This window comes from Phasianus colchicus, chromosome 36 (genome assembly GCF_987193195.1).
Source record: "Phasianus colchicus chromosome 36, bPhaCol1.hap1.1, whole genome shotgun sequence".
NCBI classification, from domain to species: Eukaryota; Metazoa; Chordata; class Aves; order Galliformes; family Phasianidae; genus Phasianus; species Phasianus colchicus.
The window spans coordinates 1753757-1770903 of NC_143471.1; the positions used below are offsets into that span (position 1 = coordinate 1753757).

Genomic DNA, 17147 nt, shown 5'->3' on the forward strand with positions numbered 1-17147 from the left:
ACACAAACCCCCCAAATCCCACCAATATTTCCTCTCACTGCCCCAAATCCCACTGATGTGACCCCAAACCCCAAACGGATCCTGTCCCCAAAATCCCAAACGGATGCTTTTTAGGATAGATGCCCCAAATCCCATCCATTTCACCCCAAATCCCCCCAACCCCAAATCCCAAAACGACTTTATTTAACACACAAACACCCCAAATCCCATCAGTATTTCCTCTCAAGGCCCCAAATCCCACTGATGTGACCCCAAACCCCAAACGGATCCTGTCCCCAAATCCCAAACTTTTAGGAAACATTTAGGAAACATATCCCAAACATTTAGGATAAAAACACCCCAAATCCCATCGCTTTCACCCCAAATCCCCCTGACCCCAAAATGAGGTTATTTAACACGCAAACACCCCAAATCCCACCAATATTTCCTCTCACCGCCCCAAATCCCACTGATGTGACCCCAAACCCCAAACGGATCCTATTCCCAAATCCCAAACTGATGTTATTTAGGGCAAACACCCCAAATCCCATCGATTTCACCCCAAATCCCCCTGACCCCAAACTGACATTATTTAACACACAAACACCCCAAATCCCACCAATATTTCCTCTCACTGCCCCAAATCCCACCGACGTGACCCCAAACCCCAAACGGATCCTATTCCCAAATCCCAAACTGATGTTTTTAGACTAAATGCTCCAAATCCCATTGATTTCACCCCAAATCCCGCCGACCCCAAACCCCAAACTGAGGTTATTTAACACACAAACCCCCCAAATCCCATCAGTATTTCCTCTCACTGCCCCAAATCCCACTGATGTGACCCCAAACCCGAAACCCCAAACGGATCCCGTTCCCAAAATCCCACATCAGCATCATTTCCCTCCCCGCGCCCCCAAATCCCAAAGCGACGTCACCAAAGTTCTGAATCCCAAACCGAAGGAATTTGGCCCCAAATCTCCCTTAATTAAAAAAAAACCCTTTTTCCCTCCTCTCATCTCATCGCTTTTCCTCGTTAACGAGACACACCCATCATTTCCCCCCCCCTTCTTAATTAATTACACGAAGAAAGCGAACATTAACGACTTCCCGAGCGTCAACTTGCGCCGATCCCACAACCTTTAATTACCCCCCTGCGCCCTAATTAACCCCAGAGATCCAATCCCAACCCCAACCATCCAACCAGGAAACAACAGCAGGACGAAGCCCTGCTGACTAATTAAGCTTGACGAGCCGCCAGCTCTCCTTAATTAGGCTTAATTACGCCTCTTCCTGCAGATGTTTCCTATGGGGCGGATTTGGGGTCAGTTTTGGGGTCGGGTTCCCCTTGTGGGAATCATTGCAGGGCTCAAAGCCTTCATTCCTGTTTTCCTTTTGGGTTCGGTTTCGTGTTTCTGGGTTTTTTATATTTTATTTCTGTTATTTTTTTTGTATTTTATTTCTATTTTTTTTAATATTTTATTTCTATTTTTTTTATATTATTTCTGTTTTTTTTATATATATTTGATTTCTATTTTTTTTTTGTATTTTATTTCTATTTTTTTAAATATTTTATTTCTATTTTTTTATATTATTTCTGTTTTTTTATATATATTTTATTTCTATTTTTTTGTATTTTATTTCTATTTTTTTTTATTTATATTTTATTTCTATTATTTTTTTGTATTTTATTTCTATTTTTTTAAATATTTTATTTCTATTTTTTTGTATTTTATTTCTATTTTTTTATTTCTATTTTATTTCTATTATTTTATTTATATTTTATTTCTATTATTTTTTTGTATTTTATTTCTATTTTTTAAATATTTTATTTCTATTTTTTTTATATTATTTCTGTTTTTTTTATATATATTTTATTTCTATTTTTTTGTATTTTATTTCTATTTTTTTAAATATTTTATTTCTATTTTTTTTCTGTATATTATTTCTGTTTTTTATATATATATTTTATTTCTATTATTTTTTTGTATTTTATTTCTATTTTTTATTTATATTTTATTTCTATTTTTTTATTTATATTTTATTTCTATTATTTTATTTATATTTTATTTCTATTATTTTTTTGTATTTTATTTCTATTTTTTTATTTATATTTTATTTCTATTATTTTATTTATATTTTATTTCTATTATTTTTTTGTATTTTATTTCTATTTTTTATTTATATTTTATTTCTATTATTTATTTTGTATTTTATTTCTATTTTTTATTTATATTTTATTTCTATTTTTTTATTTATATTTTATTTCTATTATTTTATTTATATTTTATTTCTATTATTTTTTTGTATTTTATTTCTATTTTTTTATTTATATTTTATTTCTATTATTTTATTTATATTTTATTTCTATTATTTTTTTGTATTTTATTTCTATTTTTTATTTATATTTTATTTCTATTATTTTTTTGTATTTTATTTCTATTTTTTTATTTATATTTTATTTCTATTATTTTATTTATATTTTATTTCTATTATTTTTTTGTATTTTATTTCTATTTTTTATTTATATTTTATTTCTATTATTTATTTTGTATTTTATTTCTATTTTTTATTTATATTTTATTTCTATTTTTTTATTTATATTTTATTTCTATTATTTTATTTATATTTTATTTCTATTATTTTTTTGTATTTTATTTCTATTTTTTTATTTATATTTTATTTCTATTATTTTATTTATATTTTATTTCTATTATTTTTTTGTATTTTATTTCTATTTTTTATTTATATTTTATTTCTATTATTTTTTTGTATTTTATTTCTATTTTTTTATTTATATTTTATTTCTATTATTTTTTTGTATTTTATTTCTATTATTTTATTTATATTTTATTTCTATTATTTTTTTGTATTTTATTTCTATTTTTTTAAATATTTTATTTCTATTTTTTTGTATTTTATTTCTGTTTTTTTTATATATATTTTATTTCTATTTTTTTGTATTTTATTTCTATTTTTTTATTTATATTTTATTTCTATTATTTTTTTGTATTTTATTTCTATTTTTTTATTTATATTTTATTTCTATTTTTTTATTTATATTTTATTTCTATTATTTTTTGTATTTTATTTCTATTTTTTTATTTATATTTTATTTCTATTATTTTATTTATATTTTATTTCTATTATTTTTTTGTATTTTATTTCTATTTTTTTAAATATTTTATTTCTATTATTTTTTTGTATTTTATTTCTGTTTTTTATATATATATTTTATTTCTATTTTTTTTGTATTTTATTTCTGTTTTTTTATATATATTTTATTTCTATTATTTTTTTGTATTTTATTTCTATTTTTTTATTTATATTTTATTTCTGTTATTTTTTTTGTATTTTATTTCTATTTTTTTATTTATATTTTATTTCTATTATTTTTTGTATTTTATTTCTATTTTTTAAATATTTTATTTCTATTTTTTTTCTGTATATTATTTCTGTTTTTTTTATTTATATTTTATTTCTATTATTTTTTTGTATTTTATTTCTATTTTTTTTATTTATATTTTATTTCTATTATTTTTTTGTATTTTATTTCTATTTTTTTTATTTATATTTTATTTCTATTATTTTTTTGTATTTTATTTCTATTTTTTTATTTATATTTTATTTCTATTATTTTTTTGTATTTTATTTCTATTTTTTATTTATATTTTATTTCTATTATTTTTTTGTATTTTATTTCTATTTTTTTAAATATTTTATTACTTTTTTTTTTGTATTTTATTTCTATTTTTTTAATTTCTATTTTATTTCTATTATTTTTTTGTATTTTATTTCTATTTTTTTATTTATATTTTATTTCTATTATTTTTTGTATTTTATTTCTATTATTTTTTTGTATTTTATTTCTATTTTTTATTTATATTTTATTTCTATTATTTTTTTGTATTTTATTTCTATTTTTTTATTTATATTTTATTTCTATTATTTTTTTGTATTTTATTTCTATTTTTTTATTTCTATTTTATTTCTATTATTTTATTTATATTTTATTTCTATTATTTTTTTGTATTTTATTTCTATTTTTTATTTATATTTTATTTCTATTATTTTTTTGTATTTTATTTCTATTTTTTATTTATATTTTATTTCTATTATTTTTTTTGTATTTTATTTCTATTTTTTTATTTATATTTTATTTCTATTTTTTTATTTATATTTTATTTCTATTATTTTTTTTGTATTTTATTTCTATTTTTTTAAATATTTTATTTCTATTTTTTTTCTGTATATTATTTCTGCTTTTTTATATATATTTTATTTCTATTTTTTTGTATTTTATTTCTATTTTTTTAAAATATTTTATTTCTATTTTTTTTATATTATTTCTGTTTTTTTTTATATATTTTATTTCTATTTTTTTTGTATTTTATTTCTGTTTTTTTATATATTTTATTTCTATTTTTTTATTTTATTTCTGTTTTTTTTATATTTTATTTCTTTTTTTTATATTTTATTTCTACTTTTTCAGTATTTTATTTCTATTTTTTTTAATTATATTTTATTTCTTTTTTTAGGATTTTATTTCTATTTTTTAATATTTTATTTCTACTTTTTTATTATATTTTATTTCTTTTTTTTATTTTATTTCTATTTTTAAATATTTTATTTCTACTTTTTTATTATATTTTATTTCTTTTTTTAATTTTATTTCTATTTTTTTGTATTTTATTTCTATTTTTTATTTTATTTCTGTTTTTTTATATTTTATTTCTATTTTTTTATATTTTATTTCTACTTTTTCAATATTTTATTTCTATTTTTTTATTATATTTTATTTCTATTTTTTTGTATTTTATTTCTATTTTTTATATTTTATTACTATTTTTAAAATATTTTTTTCTATTTTTTTAATATTTTGTTTCTATTTTTTATATTTTATTTCTATTTTTAATATTTTATTTCTATTTTTTAATATTTTATTTCTATTTTTTTAATATTTTCTTTCTATTATTTAATATTTTATTTCTATATTTTAAAATTTAATTTCTATTTTTTAAATATTTTATCTCTTTTTTAAAATATTGTATTCCTATTTTTTTATATTTTATTTCTATTTTTTTAATATTTTCTTTCTATTTTTTTAATATTTTCTTTCTATTTTTTAATATTTTCTTTCTATTTTTTGGTATGGCACAAAGCTGAGAGTTGAGTTGGGTTGGGATGAAATGGGTTGGAAAAAAGGGATGAATTGGGTTGGGTTGGGATGAGTTGGGTTGGGAAATGGGATGAGTTGGGTCGGGTTGGGATGAAATGGGTTGGGAAATGGGTTGGGCAGAGGTTTGGGTTGCATTTGGGTTGGGTTGGGATGAGTTGGGTTGGGAAATGGGTTGGGTTGTGTTGTGTTGGGTTGGATTTGGTTGGGGAATGGGATGAGTTGGGTTGGGTTGGGATGAAATGGGTTGGGAAATGGGTTGAGTAGTGGTTTGGGTTGGGTTGGGTTGGGTTGGGATGAGTTGGGTTGGGAAATGGGTTGGGTTGGGTTGGACTGGGTTGGAAAATGGGAGAGTTGGGTTGGGTTGGGAAGAATTGGGTTGGGAAATGGGTTGAGCAGTGGTTTGGGTTGGGTTGGGGTGGGTTGGGATGAGTAGGGTTGGGAAAGGGGATGAATTGGGTTGGGTTGGGATGAAATGGGTGGGGAAATGGGTTGAGCAGAGGTTTGGGTTGGATTGGGTTGGGTTGGGTTGAATTGGGTTGGGAAATGGGTTGGGTTGGGATGAATTGGGTTGGACTGGGTTGGGAAATGGGTTGAGCAGTGGTTTGGGTTGGGTTGGGTTGGGTTGGGATGAGTAGGGTTGGGAAATGGGATGAGTTGGGAAATGGGATGAGTTGGGATGAGTTGGGTTGGGAAATGGGATGAGTTGGGTCGGGTTGGGATGAATTGGGTTGGGAAATGGGTTGAGCAGCGGTTTGGGTTGGGTTGGGGTGGGTTGGGATGAGTAGGGTTGGGAAATGGGATGAGTTGGGAAATGGGATGAGTTGGGATGAGTTGGGTTGGGAAATGGGTTCAGCAGTGGTTTGGGTTGGGTTGGGTTGGGATGACTTGGGTTGGGTTGTCCCACTCCCCAAAAATCAATGGGGAAAAGAGGCAACCGAGAAAAAAATCCCCAATTTTTGCCCACGTTTTACACCAGAAGAGGATTTTCATTGCGTTCACCCACCCAAAGGAGCAATGTTGGAATCAGAGAACCTCTGTGCAAACAGATTGCCACCCAAAATCCCTAAAAAACCCCAAACCAGCAAACGGCACCATGAGATGACCAACAAACCTCCACCAATTTATGGCACAAAGCTGAGAGTTGGGTTGGGTTGGGATGAATTGGGTTGGGAAACGGGTTGGGCAGAGGTTTGGGTTGGATTTGGGTTGGGTTGGGATGAGTTGGGTTGGGAAATGGGATGAGTTGGGTCGGGTTGGGATGAATTGGGTTGGGAAATGGGTTGAGCAGTGGTTTGGGTTGGATTGGGGTGGGTTGGGATGAGTTGGGTTGGGAAATGGGTTGGGTTGGGATGAATTGGGTTGGGATGAGTTGGGTTGGGTTGGGTTGGGATGAGTTGGGTTGGGAAATGGGTTGAGCAGTGGTTTGGGTTGGGTTGGGGTGGGTTGGGATGAGTTGGGTTGGGAAATGGGTTGAGCAGTGGTTTGGGTTGGGTTGGGAAATGGGATGAGTTGGGTTGGGTTGGGATGAAATGGGTTGGGAAATGGGTTGAGCAGAGGTTTGGGTTGGGTTGGGTTGGGTTGGGATGAATTGGGTTGGGAAATGGGTTGGGTTGGGATGAATTGGGTTGGGATATGGGTTGGGTTGGGATGAATTGGGTTGGACTGGGTTGGGAAATGGGTTGAGCAGTGGTTTGGGTTGGGTTGGGGTGGGTTGGGATGAGTAGGGTTGGGAAATGGGATGAGTTGGGAAATGGGATGAGTTGGGATGAGTTGGGTTGGGAAATGGGTTCAGCAGTGGTTTGGGTTGGGTTGGGTTGGGATGACTTGGGTTGGGTTGTCCCACTCCCCAAAAATCAATGGGGAAAAGAGGCAACCGAGAAAAAAATCCCCAATTTTTGCCCACGTTTTACACCAGAAGAGGATTTTCATTGCGTTCACCCACCCAAAGGAGCAATGTTGGAATCAGAGAACCTCTGTGCAAACAGATTGCCACCCAAAATCCCTAAAAAACCCCAAACCAGCAAACGGCACCATGAGATGACCAACAAACCTCCACTAATTTATGGCACAAAGCTGAGAGTCGGGTTGGGTTGGGATGAATTGGGTTGGGAAATGGGTTGGGCTGGGTTGGGTTGGATTGGGGTGGGTTGGGTTGGGTTGGGTTGGGAAATGGGTTGGGTTGGGATGAACTGGGTTGGGAAATGGGTTGAGTTGGGTTGGGTTGGGATGAGTTGGGTTGGGAAATGGGATGAGATGGGTTGGGAAATGGGTTGGGTTGTGTTGGGTTGGGTTGGATTTAGTTGGGGAATGGGATGAGTTGGGTTGGGTTGGGACGAAATGGGTTGGGAAATGGGTTGGGCAGAGGTTTGGGTTGGATTTGGGTTGGGTTGGGATGAGTTGGGTTGGGAAATGGGATGAGTTGGGTTGGGAAATGGGATGAGTTGGGTTGGGAAATGGGATGAATTGGGTTGGGAAATGGGTTGGGTTGTGTTGGGTTGGGTTGGATTTGGTTGGGAAATTGGATGACTTGGGTTGGGTTGGGATGAATTGGGTTGGGAAATGGGTTGAGCAGTGGTTTCGGTTTGGTTGGGTTGGGATGACTTGGGTTGGGTTGGCCCACTCCCCAAAAATCAATGGGGAAAAGAGGCAACCGAGAAAAAAATCCCCTATTTTTGCCCACGTTTTACACCAGAAGAGGATTTTCATTGCGTTCACCCACCCAAAGGAGCAATGTTGGAATCAGAGAACCTCAGAGCAAACAGATTGCCACCCGAAACCCCTAAAAAACCCCAAACCAGCAAACAGTACCATGAGATGACCAACAAACCACCCCAAAGGCACCTACACCACTTTCCCGGTGCTGACTCTCGTCACTTTGATGCCAAAAGGATTCTGCTGAACGTTGACTGAGTATTTTAAATCTGAAGCTGCCGAGCCACTGAAGGATCCAATGTGTTCGTGGGGGACCTCGAAGCGCTCAGCTGCCGGGTCTGTCAGCTGGGGGGGGACACAAATACAGGGGGTGAAAAGGAATGTTGGCATCGGGGTGTTCCTGGCGTGATGGAGGTGAATGGAGCGGAGGGGGGATGTGGGTTGGGATGGGATGGGATGAATTGGGTTGGGTGGGTTGGGATGGGATGGGATGAATTGGGTTGGGTGGGTTGGGATGGGATGGGATGGGATGGGATGAATTGGGTTGGGTGGGTTGGGATGGGATGGGATGAATTGGGTTGGATGGGTTGGGATGGGATGGGATGGGATGAATTGGGTTGGGTGGGTTGGGTTGGGATGGGATGGGATGAATTGGGTTGGGTGGGTTGGGATGGGATGGGATGAATTGGGTTGGGTGGGTTGGGATGGGATGGGATGGGATGAATTGGGTTGAGTGGGTTGGGGTGGGATGGGATGAATTGGGTTGGGTAGGTTGGGATGGGATGAATTGGGTTGGGTGGGTGGGGATGGGATGGGATGAATTGGGTTGGGTGGGTTGGGATGGGATAAATTGGGTTGGGTGGGTTGGGATGGGATGAATTGGGTTGGGTGGGTTGGGATGGGATGAATTGGGTTGGGTGGGATGGGATGGGATGAATTGGGTTGGATGGGTTGGGATGGGATGGGATGAATTGGGTTGGATGGGTAGGGGTGGGATGGGATGAATTGGGTTGGATGGGTTGGGATGGGATGGGATGAATTGGGTTGGGTGGGTGGGGATGGGATGGGATGAATTGGTTTGGATGGGTTGGGATGGGATGAATTGGGTTGGGTGGGTTGGGATGGGATGGGATGGGATGGGATGAATTGGGTTGGGTGGGTTGGGACGGGATGGGATGGGATGAATTGGGTTGGGTGGGTTGGGATTTGATGAATTGGGTTGGGTGGGTTGGGATGGGATGAATTGGGTTGGGTGGGTTGGGATGGGATTAATTGGGTTGGGTGGGATGGGATGGGATGAATTGGGTTGGATGGGTTGGGATGGGATGGGATGAATTGGGTTGGATGGGTAGGGGTGGGATGGGATGAATTGGGTTGGATGGGTTGGGATGGGATGGGATGAATTGGGTTGGGTGGGTGGGGATGGGATGGGATGAATTGGGTTGGATGGACTGGGATGGGATTGGATGAATTGGGTTGGGTGGGTGGGGATGGGATGGGATGAATTGGGTTGGATGGGTTGGGATGGGATGGGATGAATTGGGTGGGATGAGCGGGGTTGTGTTGGGTTGAGCAATGTGTTGGGTTGGGTTGGGTGGGGAAATGGGTTGAGTTGGGTTGGGGTGGGTTGTGTTGGGTTGGGTGGGGGTGGGATAGAATAAATTGAGCAGGGTTGGGTTGGTAAATGGGTTGGGTGGGAGTGGGATAGGATGAATTGAGTGGGGTGGGGTGGGTTGTATTGAGTTGTGTTGGTTTGGGAAATAGGTTGGGATGCACTGAGTTGGGTTGGGAAATGGGTTCTGTTGGGTTGGGGTGGGTTGTATTGGGTTGGGAGGGGTTCAGCTGGGATGGGATGGGATAAATTGAGTTGGGTTTTGTTGGGAAATGGGTTGAGTTGGGTGGGGGTGGGTTGGGCAATGAGTTGGTTTGGGTTGTGTGGGGCTGGGATGGGTTGAGTTGGGTTGGGTTGGACTTCACAGTGGGTTGTGTTGAGTTGTGTGGGGATGGATTGGGATGAATTGATGAGTTGGGGGGGTTTTGGCTGGACAGTGGGTTGTGTTGAGTTGTGTGGGGGTGGATTGGGATGGTTTGAGTGGGGTTGGGTTATGCAGTGGGTTGGATCGGGTTGGGTAGAGGTGGGTGAGGATGAGTAGGGTTGGGTGGAACTGTGTTGAGCAGCGGGTTGGGTTGAGTTGGATTGGGAAATGGGTTGAGTTGAGTAGGGATGAATTGGGTTGGGAAATGGGTTGAATTGGGTTGGGTTGGGATGAATCGGGTTGGGAAATAGGTTGAGTTGAGTGAGGGGTTGAGATGGGTTGAGTAGAGTTGGGAAATGGGTTGGATTGGGTTCACTGAGTTGGGTTGGATTGGGTTGGGTTGAGCTGCTCTGGGTTGAGGTATTTCAGGGGAAAAAAAAAACCAAGTTACTGTAATTTAAGCTAAATGCCCTAAATTCCAACTTGCCTCTGTTTCAAATAAATGCTTCCAAATCCAAACCAATTATTGATGCTAATTGCCCTCCCAAAATTTAATTTTCACCTCAAATTAAGTTTCCATTCCCATGGGTTTACCCTAAAGCCAATCGAATCTTTGCTGCGATTCCAAATTCCACGGTACCTCCAAATGAGGCTGTTTATCTAATTAGGCTTAATCCTGGAGGTTGATTTCCTTAATTAGACCTTTCAGAGGTCAATTTTGCTTAATTAGAGCACCTTGAGGTCAATTTTCTATAATTAGGCTCCTCCTGAGCTTGACCATCTCACCCTTTGAGGTTAATTTTCCTTAATTAGGCCATTCAAGGTTCGTTCGACCATCTCACACTTAAGCTCATTTTCCTTAATTACACCTTAGTGAGGTCATTGTTCCTTAATTAGACTGTTGTATTATAGTATTAATCACAGTATCTATCATTAAATTACAGTATTTCTAATGTCCCAATCTTTATTTTTTATCGATGCCCGCTGAACCCATAACATCCATTCATTTATTGCTTTATTACTGATTTATTACTGATTTTTAGGACGTCTGTCTTTTTTTTTTTTCTATCTGTTGTTGTTGTTGTTATTTTTTTATTATTATTATTATTTTCTTTATAATCTCCTTTTTTTCCTACCCCCTCTTCCTCCCTCCTGGCCCCAAAATGAACTCCGTGTTTTGAACCCACTCCTCCTACAGGTACAATAAAGACTTTCCCCACTCTCTCGGGGGAGAGAAAGAGAATTCATCACTTAATTAATTTAATTAACGCCTCCCTCACCTCACAGCATCTCCCCTGTGCACCAAATTTTGAAGGAAAAAAAAAACCCGGAAGGAGAAACGTTTGGGAAAATCTCACCTTGAAATGGAAGCGATTTTGTGTCTGGTATTCGGCAGTGAGGAGAACAGTGTTGATGTCACCCCCAAAAAGCGAAGGTGAGGAGAAACGGGTCAGCGTTGCTTGAAATCCTTGGAGAAAAGAACAAATTAAACCAAATCCAACCCAAATCTAAATCTACTCAAAGCCCAATCCAATCCTAAGAGTACCCGAAGCCAACCCAACTCAAACTCAACCCTAAAACCAACCCTAAACCCAAGCCGTACTGAAACGTACCCACACTCAACCCAAACCCAACCCTAAATCCTACAAACCCAAAGCCGTTCCCAAATCTGAACCCGTTCAACTCCAAATCCAACCCCAAACACCAAACCCAATCCAACCCAAACATAAACCAACCCAGCTCCAACCCAACACCAAACTTAACCCAAACCCCAAATCCAACTCGAAATTCCAAACCCAAAACAAAACCCTAAACCCAACTCGAAAACCAACCCCAACCTGAACCTATCCAACATCAAATCCAACCCCAAATCCACCCCAAGACCCCACAGCCAATCCCAAACCCAAACTAACCCAAACAGAAACCTGTCCAGCTCCAAACCAAACCCAACATTAATCCCAAATCCAACCCAAAACCCCAAACCCAACCCCAAATCCAACCCAAAACCCCAAACCCAACCCCAAATCCAACTAGAAACCCAACCCAAACCCAACCTAACTCCAACACAAACCTCAAATCCAACCCCAACACAAAATCCCAAACCAAACCCCAAATCCCAAATCCAATCCCAAGGTGATTCTACCCAACACTAAATCCAACCCTTACCCTAAATTCCAAACCCAACTCAAAACCCCAAATCCAATCCCAACCTGAACCTACTCAATCCCAAATCCAAGCTCAAACCCAACTCCAAACCCCAAACCCAACCTGAAACCCCAAATCCAATCCCAAGCTGAACCTACCCAATCCCAAATCCAAGCTCAAACCCAACTCCAAACCCCAAACCCAACCTGAAACCCCAAACCCAATCGCAAACTGAACCTACCCAATCCCAAATCCGAGCTCAAACCCAACTCCAAACCCCAAACCCAACCTGAAACCCCAAACCCAATCGCAAACTGAACCTACCCAATCCCAAATCCGAGCTCAAACCCAACTCCAAACCCCAAACCCAACCTGAAACCCCAAACCCAATCCCAAGCTGAACCTACCCAATCCCAAATCCGAGCTCAAACCCAACTCCAAACCCCAAACCCAACCTGAAACCCCAAACCCAATCCCAAGCTGAACCTACCCAATCCCAAATCCAAGCTCAAACCCAACTCCAAACCCCAAACCCAACCTGAAACCCCAAATGCAATCCCAAGCTGAACCTACTCAATCCCAAATCCGAGCTCAAACCCAACTCCAAACCTCAAACCCAACCTGAATCCCCAAACCCAATCCCAAACTGAACCTACTCAATCCCAAATCCGAGCTCAAACCCAACTCCAAACCCCAAACCCAACCCGAAACCCCAAACCCAATCCCAAGCTGAACCTACCCAATCCCAAATCCGAGCTCAAACCCAACTCCAAACCCCAAACCCAACCCGAAACCCCAAACCCAATCCCAAGCTGAACCTACCCAATCCCAAATCCAAGCTCAAACCCAACCCCAGACCTCAAACCCAACCTGAATCCCAAACCCAATCCCAAGCTGAACCTACTCAATCCCAAATCCGAGCTCAAACCCAACTCCAAACCCAAACCCAACCTGAAACCCCAAATCCAATCCCAAGCTGAATTTACCCAATCCCAAATCCAAGCTCAAACCCAACTCCAAACCCCAAACCCAACCCGAAACCCCAAACCCAATCCCAAGCTGAACCTACTCAATCCCAAATCCAAGCTCAAACCCAACTCCAAACCCCAAACCCAACCCGAAACCCCAAATCCAGTCCCAAGCTGAACCTACCCAATCCCAAATCCAAGCTCAAACCCAACTCCAAACCCCAAACCCAACCCGAAACCCCAAACCCAATCCCAAGCTGAACCTACCCAATCCCAAATCTGAGCTCAAACCCAACTCCAAACCCCAAACCCAACCTGAAACCCCAAATGCAATCCCAAGCTGAACCTACTCAATCCCAAATCCGAGCTCAAACCCAACTCCAAACCTCAAACCCAACCTGAAACCCCAAACCCAATCCCAAGCTGAACCTACCCAATCCCAAATCCAAGCTCAAACCCAACTCCAAACCCCAAACCCAACCCGAAACCCCAAACCCAATCCCAAGCTGAACCTACCCAATCCCAAATCCAAGCTCAAACCCAACTCCAAACCCCAAACCCAACCCGAAACCCCAAACCCAATCCCAAGCTGAACCTACTCAATCCCAAATCCAAGCTCAAACCCAACTCCAAACCCCAAACCCAACCCGAAACCCCAAATCCAGTCCCAAGCTGAACCTACCCAATCCCAAATCCAAGCTCAAACCCAACTCCAAACCCCAAACCCAACCCGAAACCCCAAACCCAATCCCAAGCTGAACCTACCCAATCCCAAATCTGAGCTCAAACCCAACTCCAAACCCCAAACCCAACCTGAAACCCCAAATGCAATCCCAACCTGAACCTACTCAATCCCAAATCCGAGCTCAAACCCAACTCCAAACCTCAAACCCAACCTGAAACCCCAAACCCAATCCCAAGCTGAACCTACCCAATCCCAAATCCAAGTACAAACCCAACTCCAAACCCCAAACCCAACCTGAAACCCCAAATCCAATGCTAAACCCAAACCCAACTCCAACCCAACATCGACCCCACCCCCAAACTCATCCCGAAATCCCAAATCCAACTCAACTCCAAACCAACCCAAACTGAAACCCACTCAAACCAAACCCAACCCAACCGCAATCCTAAGCCCTAAACCCACCCAACCTCAGCCCCAAAACCCCAAATAAACCTCAAACCCAGTTTGGGGATCGTGGAGCTCACCCTGCTGCGTCGCCCGCTGCTCTCCCTCCACCCTATAGCCATGGTTGGAGGAGAAGAAGCACCAGGGGACACTGGTGTCACTCTGGGGGCTCCAGCAGCACCCACGGAGGTTGCACAGGTTCTGATCCAAACAGAGCCAAAAAAAAAAAAAAAAAAAAAAAGGTGATTTTTACCCCAAAAAATCCCATATTGTGACACGGATTTGGAAAAGTGAAAGTTGGGAATGTTGGCTTCGTTTTCCATCCATTCACCTCCGCCTCCGAAAATCCCAGTGGGAAGCGGAGCGTCAGAAAAGACAGAAAGGTTTTGGGGGGTAGAAAAAAATAAGTAAGGAAAAAAAGATTTAAAAAAAAAAAAAGAGGATTTGGAGACGTTTCTTTCTTAAGGCCAGGATAAAAAAGTGTTGGGTTTTTGGCTGGGGGAATTGAAGGAATGATTGCTGTGGGATGAATGCGGTCGCGCATCGAGGATCGAATGGGAGCAGAGGTTTGGGGTTAAAGATAATAAAAATTGGGATTTGTTCTGCGTTATTTCCGACTGAAGAAGAAAAAAAAAATAATAAAAAAATGATTTTTAAAAAAAAAAATGAAGAAATAAATAAAAATAAAACCCTAAACTCACGTTGGAAATGGACGCGAGATTTCCAGCCCCACACACTTCCATTTCCTTTCATTCTGCTGTAAGAAATGCAGGTTTTCACCCCATTTTTTTTTTTAATATATTTCACCTTCGGCAGCAAAGTTGTGTCACCTGTTCCAATCAAAGCCCTTTCTTTTTTTTTATATTGATTTGGCCTCAATTCTGTCCTCCAAACCACCAAAATTTGGTCCTTCAGCTGAAAACTCTTCGCACCGCTTCGGTGACCGCAAATAGGAAACGTCCTTTTGTTGTTTTTTTTTCCTTAACTTTATGTTAAAAAGGAAAACCTACAATTGAGTGAGCAATCTCCCCATCTCCCACTTTTTCTGAGTGCTTTTTTTTCTGTTTTTTACCTCCTGCTGTTCCTCCCTTCCCTCCAGACTGAAAACGATGGACATGAGAACACTGAGCCGCGAGCATTTCCATCAGCAGCCTTCAAATAAATCCATTTTAAGGCTTTTGTGGAGGGGGAAATTGGTGCAGAGCAAAGAATTTTCCTTCCTACCGACGCTGGGCCAGAGTCCTCCCGATCAAAAGGGCTCTGGCTGTGATTAGAGCCTGATAAGAGCTATAATTTCGTATCAATATTTAAGCTCGCCGCGCCCTCTGGGGTGATAAGAGGGACCAAAAAGCACAGCTTTGCTCCCTGGGTGACCCCAATCGGGGTGATAATTGTGTGAACGTTGCTCCCTGCCCCAGCATGGAGCTGTGATACGGATGGGAGAACGTGAGGTCGCCGATATCAGCGACATTTCAAGGACCCACGGCGTTGCTGGCATTCTTTCCATCACCGTGGCAGATAAGGGGAGGCTGGCACTCCGTAGTTCTTCTGATTGGGTTTACTTTAATTAATTTATTTAGGGGCGTTTGGGGTGAGGAAGATCATTGAGATGCGGAAGTTTGTGGCTGTTGTTGTATCGAATCATTGGCTTGGGTTTTTTTTTTCCCCTTAATTTTTTTTTTTTTTTTGCCCTAAGGGAATTTGGGGTGAAAAAGAAAATTGAAATGCGGTGCTCAATAGTTCTCATTATATGAGCTCTTTTTTTTTTTTTCTTCTTCTTCTTCTTCTTAATTATTTTTTAAGGGTACTTAAAAGTTGAGGTGTGGTAAAGCATGGGGTAACAGAAGTGGGAATTTTGGAAGCTGGTGATTAGGCAGAAATTGGCTTAATGGGAAAGGAAATGAAAAGGGAGGGGGGAAAAAAAGGAGAAAAGAAGGAAAGAAAGGGGGGAAAGGGAAGGAGAAAGGAAAGGAAAAGAAAGGGAAGAAAAAGATAAATGGAAAAGGAGGAAAAAGGGAAGGAGAAAGGAAAGGAAAAGGAAAACAAGGGGAAGAAAAACATAAATGAAAAAGGAGGAAAAAGGGAAGGAAAGGATAAAAGGAAAGAAAAGAAAAAAGGAAAAAGAAGAAAAGGAAATGAAAAAAGGAAAAAAAAAAGGGAGATTGAAAATTTTGGGTTTGATATTTTCAGATTTGAAGATTTCAGGTTTGAATTTCTCTCATTCTGTAAATTGGGGTCTGAAAATTTCGAATTTGATATTTTCAGATTTGAAGAATTCAGTTTTGAATTTCTGTCGTTGTTCTGTAAATTGGGGTCTGAAAATTTCGGATTTGATATTTTCAGATTTGAAGAATTCAGGTTTGAATTTCTGCCGTTGTTCTGTAAATTGGGGTCTGAAAAATTTGGATTTGATATTTTCAGATTTGAAGATTTCAGGTTTGAATTTCTGTCATCGTTCTGTAAATTGGGGTCTGAAATTTTGGATTTGATATTTTCAGATTTGAAGATTTCAGGTTTGAATTTCTCTCATTCTGTAAATTGGGGTCTGAAAATTTCGGATTTGATATTTTCAGATTTGAAGATTTCAGGTTTGAATTTCTCTCATTCTGTAAATTGGGGTCTGAAAATTTCGGATTTGATATTTTCAGATTTGAAGATTTCAGGTTTGAATTTCTGTCGTTGTTCTGTAAATTGGGGTCTGAAAATTTCGGATTTGATATTTTCAGATTCGAAGATTTCAGGTTTGAATTTTTGTCGTTGTTCTGTAAATTGGGGTCTGAAAATTTCGGATATTTTCAGATTTGAAGATTTCAGGTTTGAATTTCTGTCATTGTTCAGTAAACTGGGGTCTGAATTTCTCTCATTCTGTAAATTGGGGTCTGAAAATTTCAGATTTGATATTTTCAGATTTGAAGATTTCAGGTTTGAATTTCTGTCATCGTTCTGTAAATTGGGGTCTGAAAAATTCGGATTCAATATTTTCAGATTTGAAAAATTCAGGTTTGAATTTCTGTCATTGTTCTGTAAGTTGGGGTCTGAAAAATTTGGATTGGATATTTTCAGATTTGAAGATTTCAAGTTTGAATTTCTGTCCTCGTTCTGTAAATTGGGGTCTGAAA

At 38.1% G+C, this 17147-nt stretch overlaps 1 protein-coding gene across 1 annotated transcript in view; it reads right to left on the bottom strand.

Moving 5' to 3' along the window:
- The window catches only part of LOC116235911 (maltase-glucoamylase-like), a 116801-nt gene that overhangs the window by 95228 nt on the left and 4426 nt on the right, over positions 1 to 17147 (bottom strand). Inside the window, exons 4-6 of the mRNA XM_090129526.1 lie at positions 14109 to 14229; positions 11145 to 11254; positions 8004 to 8155 (exon numbers count right to left, since the gene is read on the bottom strand). Coding sequence (XP_089985652.1) covers positions 8004 to 8155; positions 11145 to 11254; positions 14109 to 14229 — 383 coding nt within the window. The remainder of the gene's footprint in view (positions 1 to 8003; positions 8156 to 11144; positions 11255 to 14108; positions 14230 to 17147) is intronic.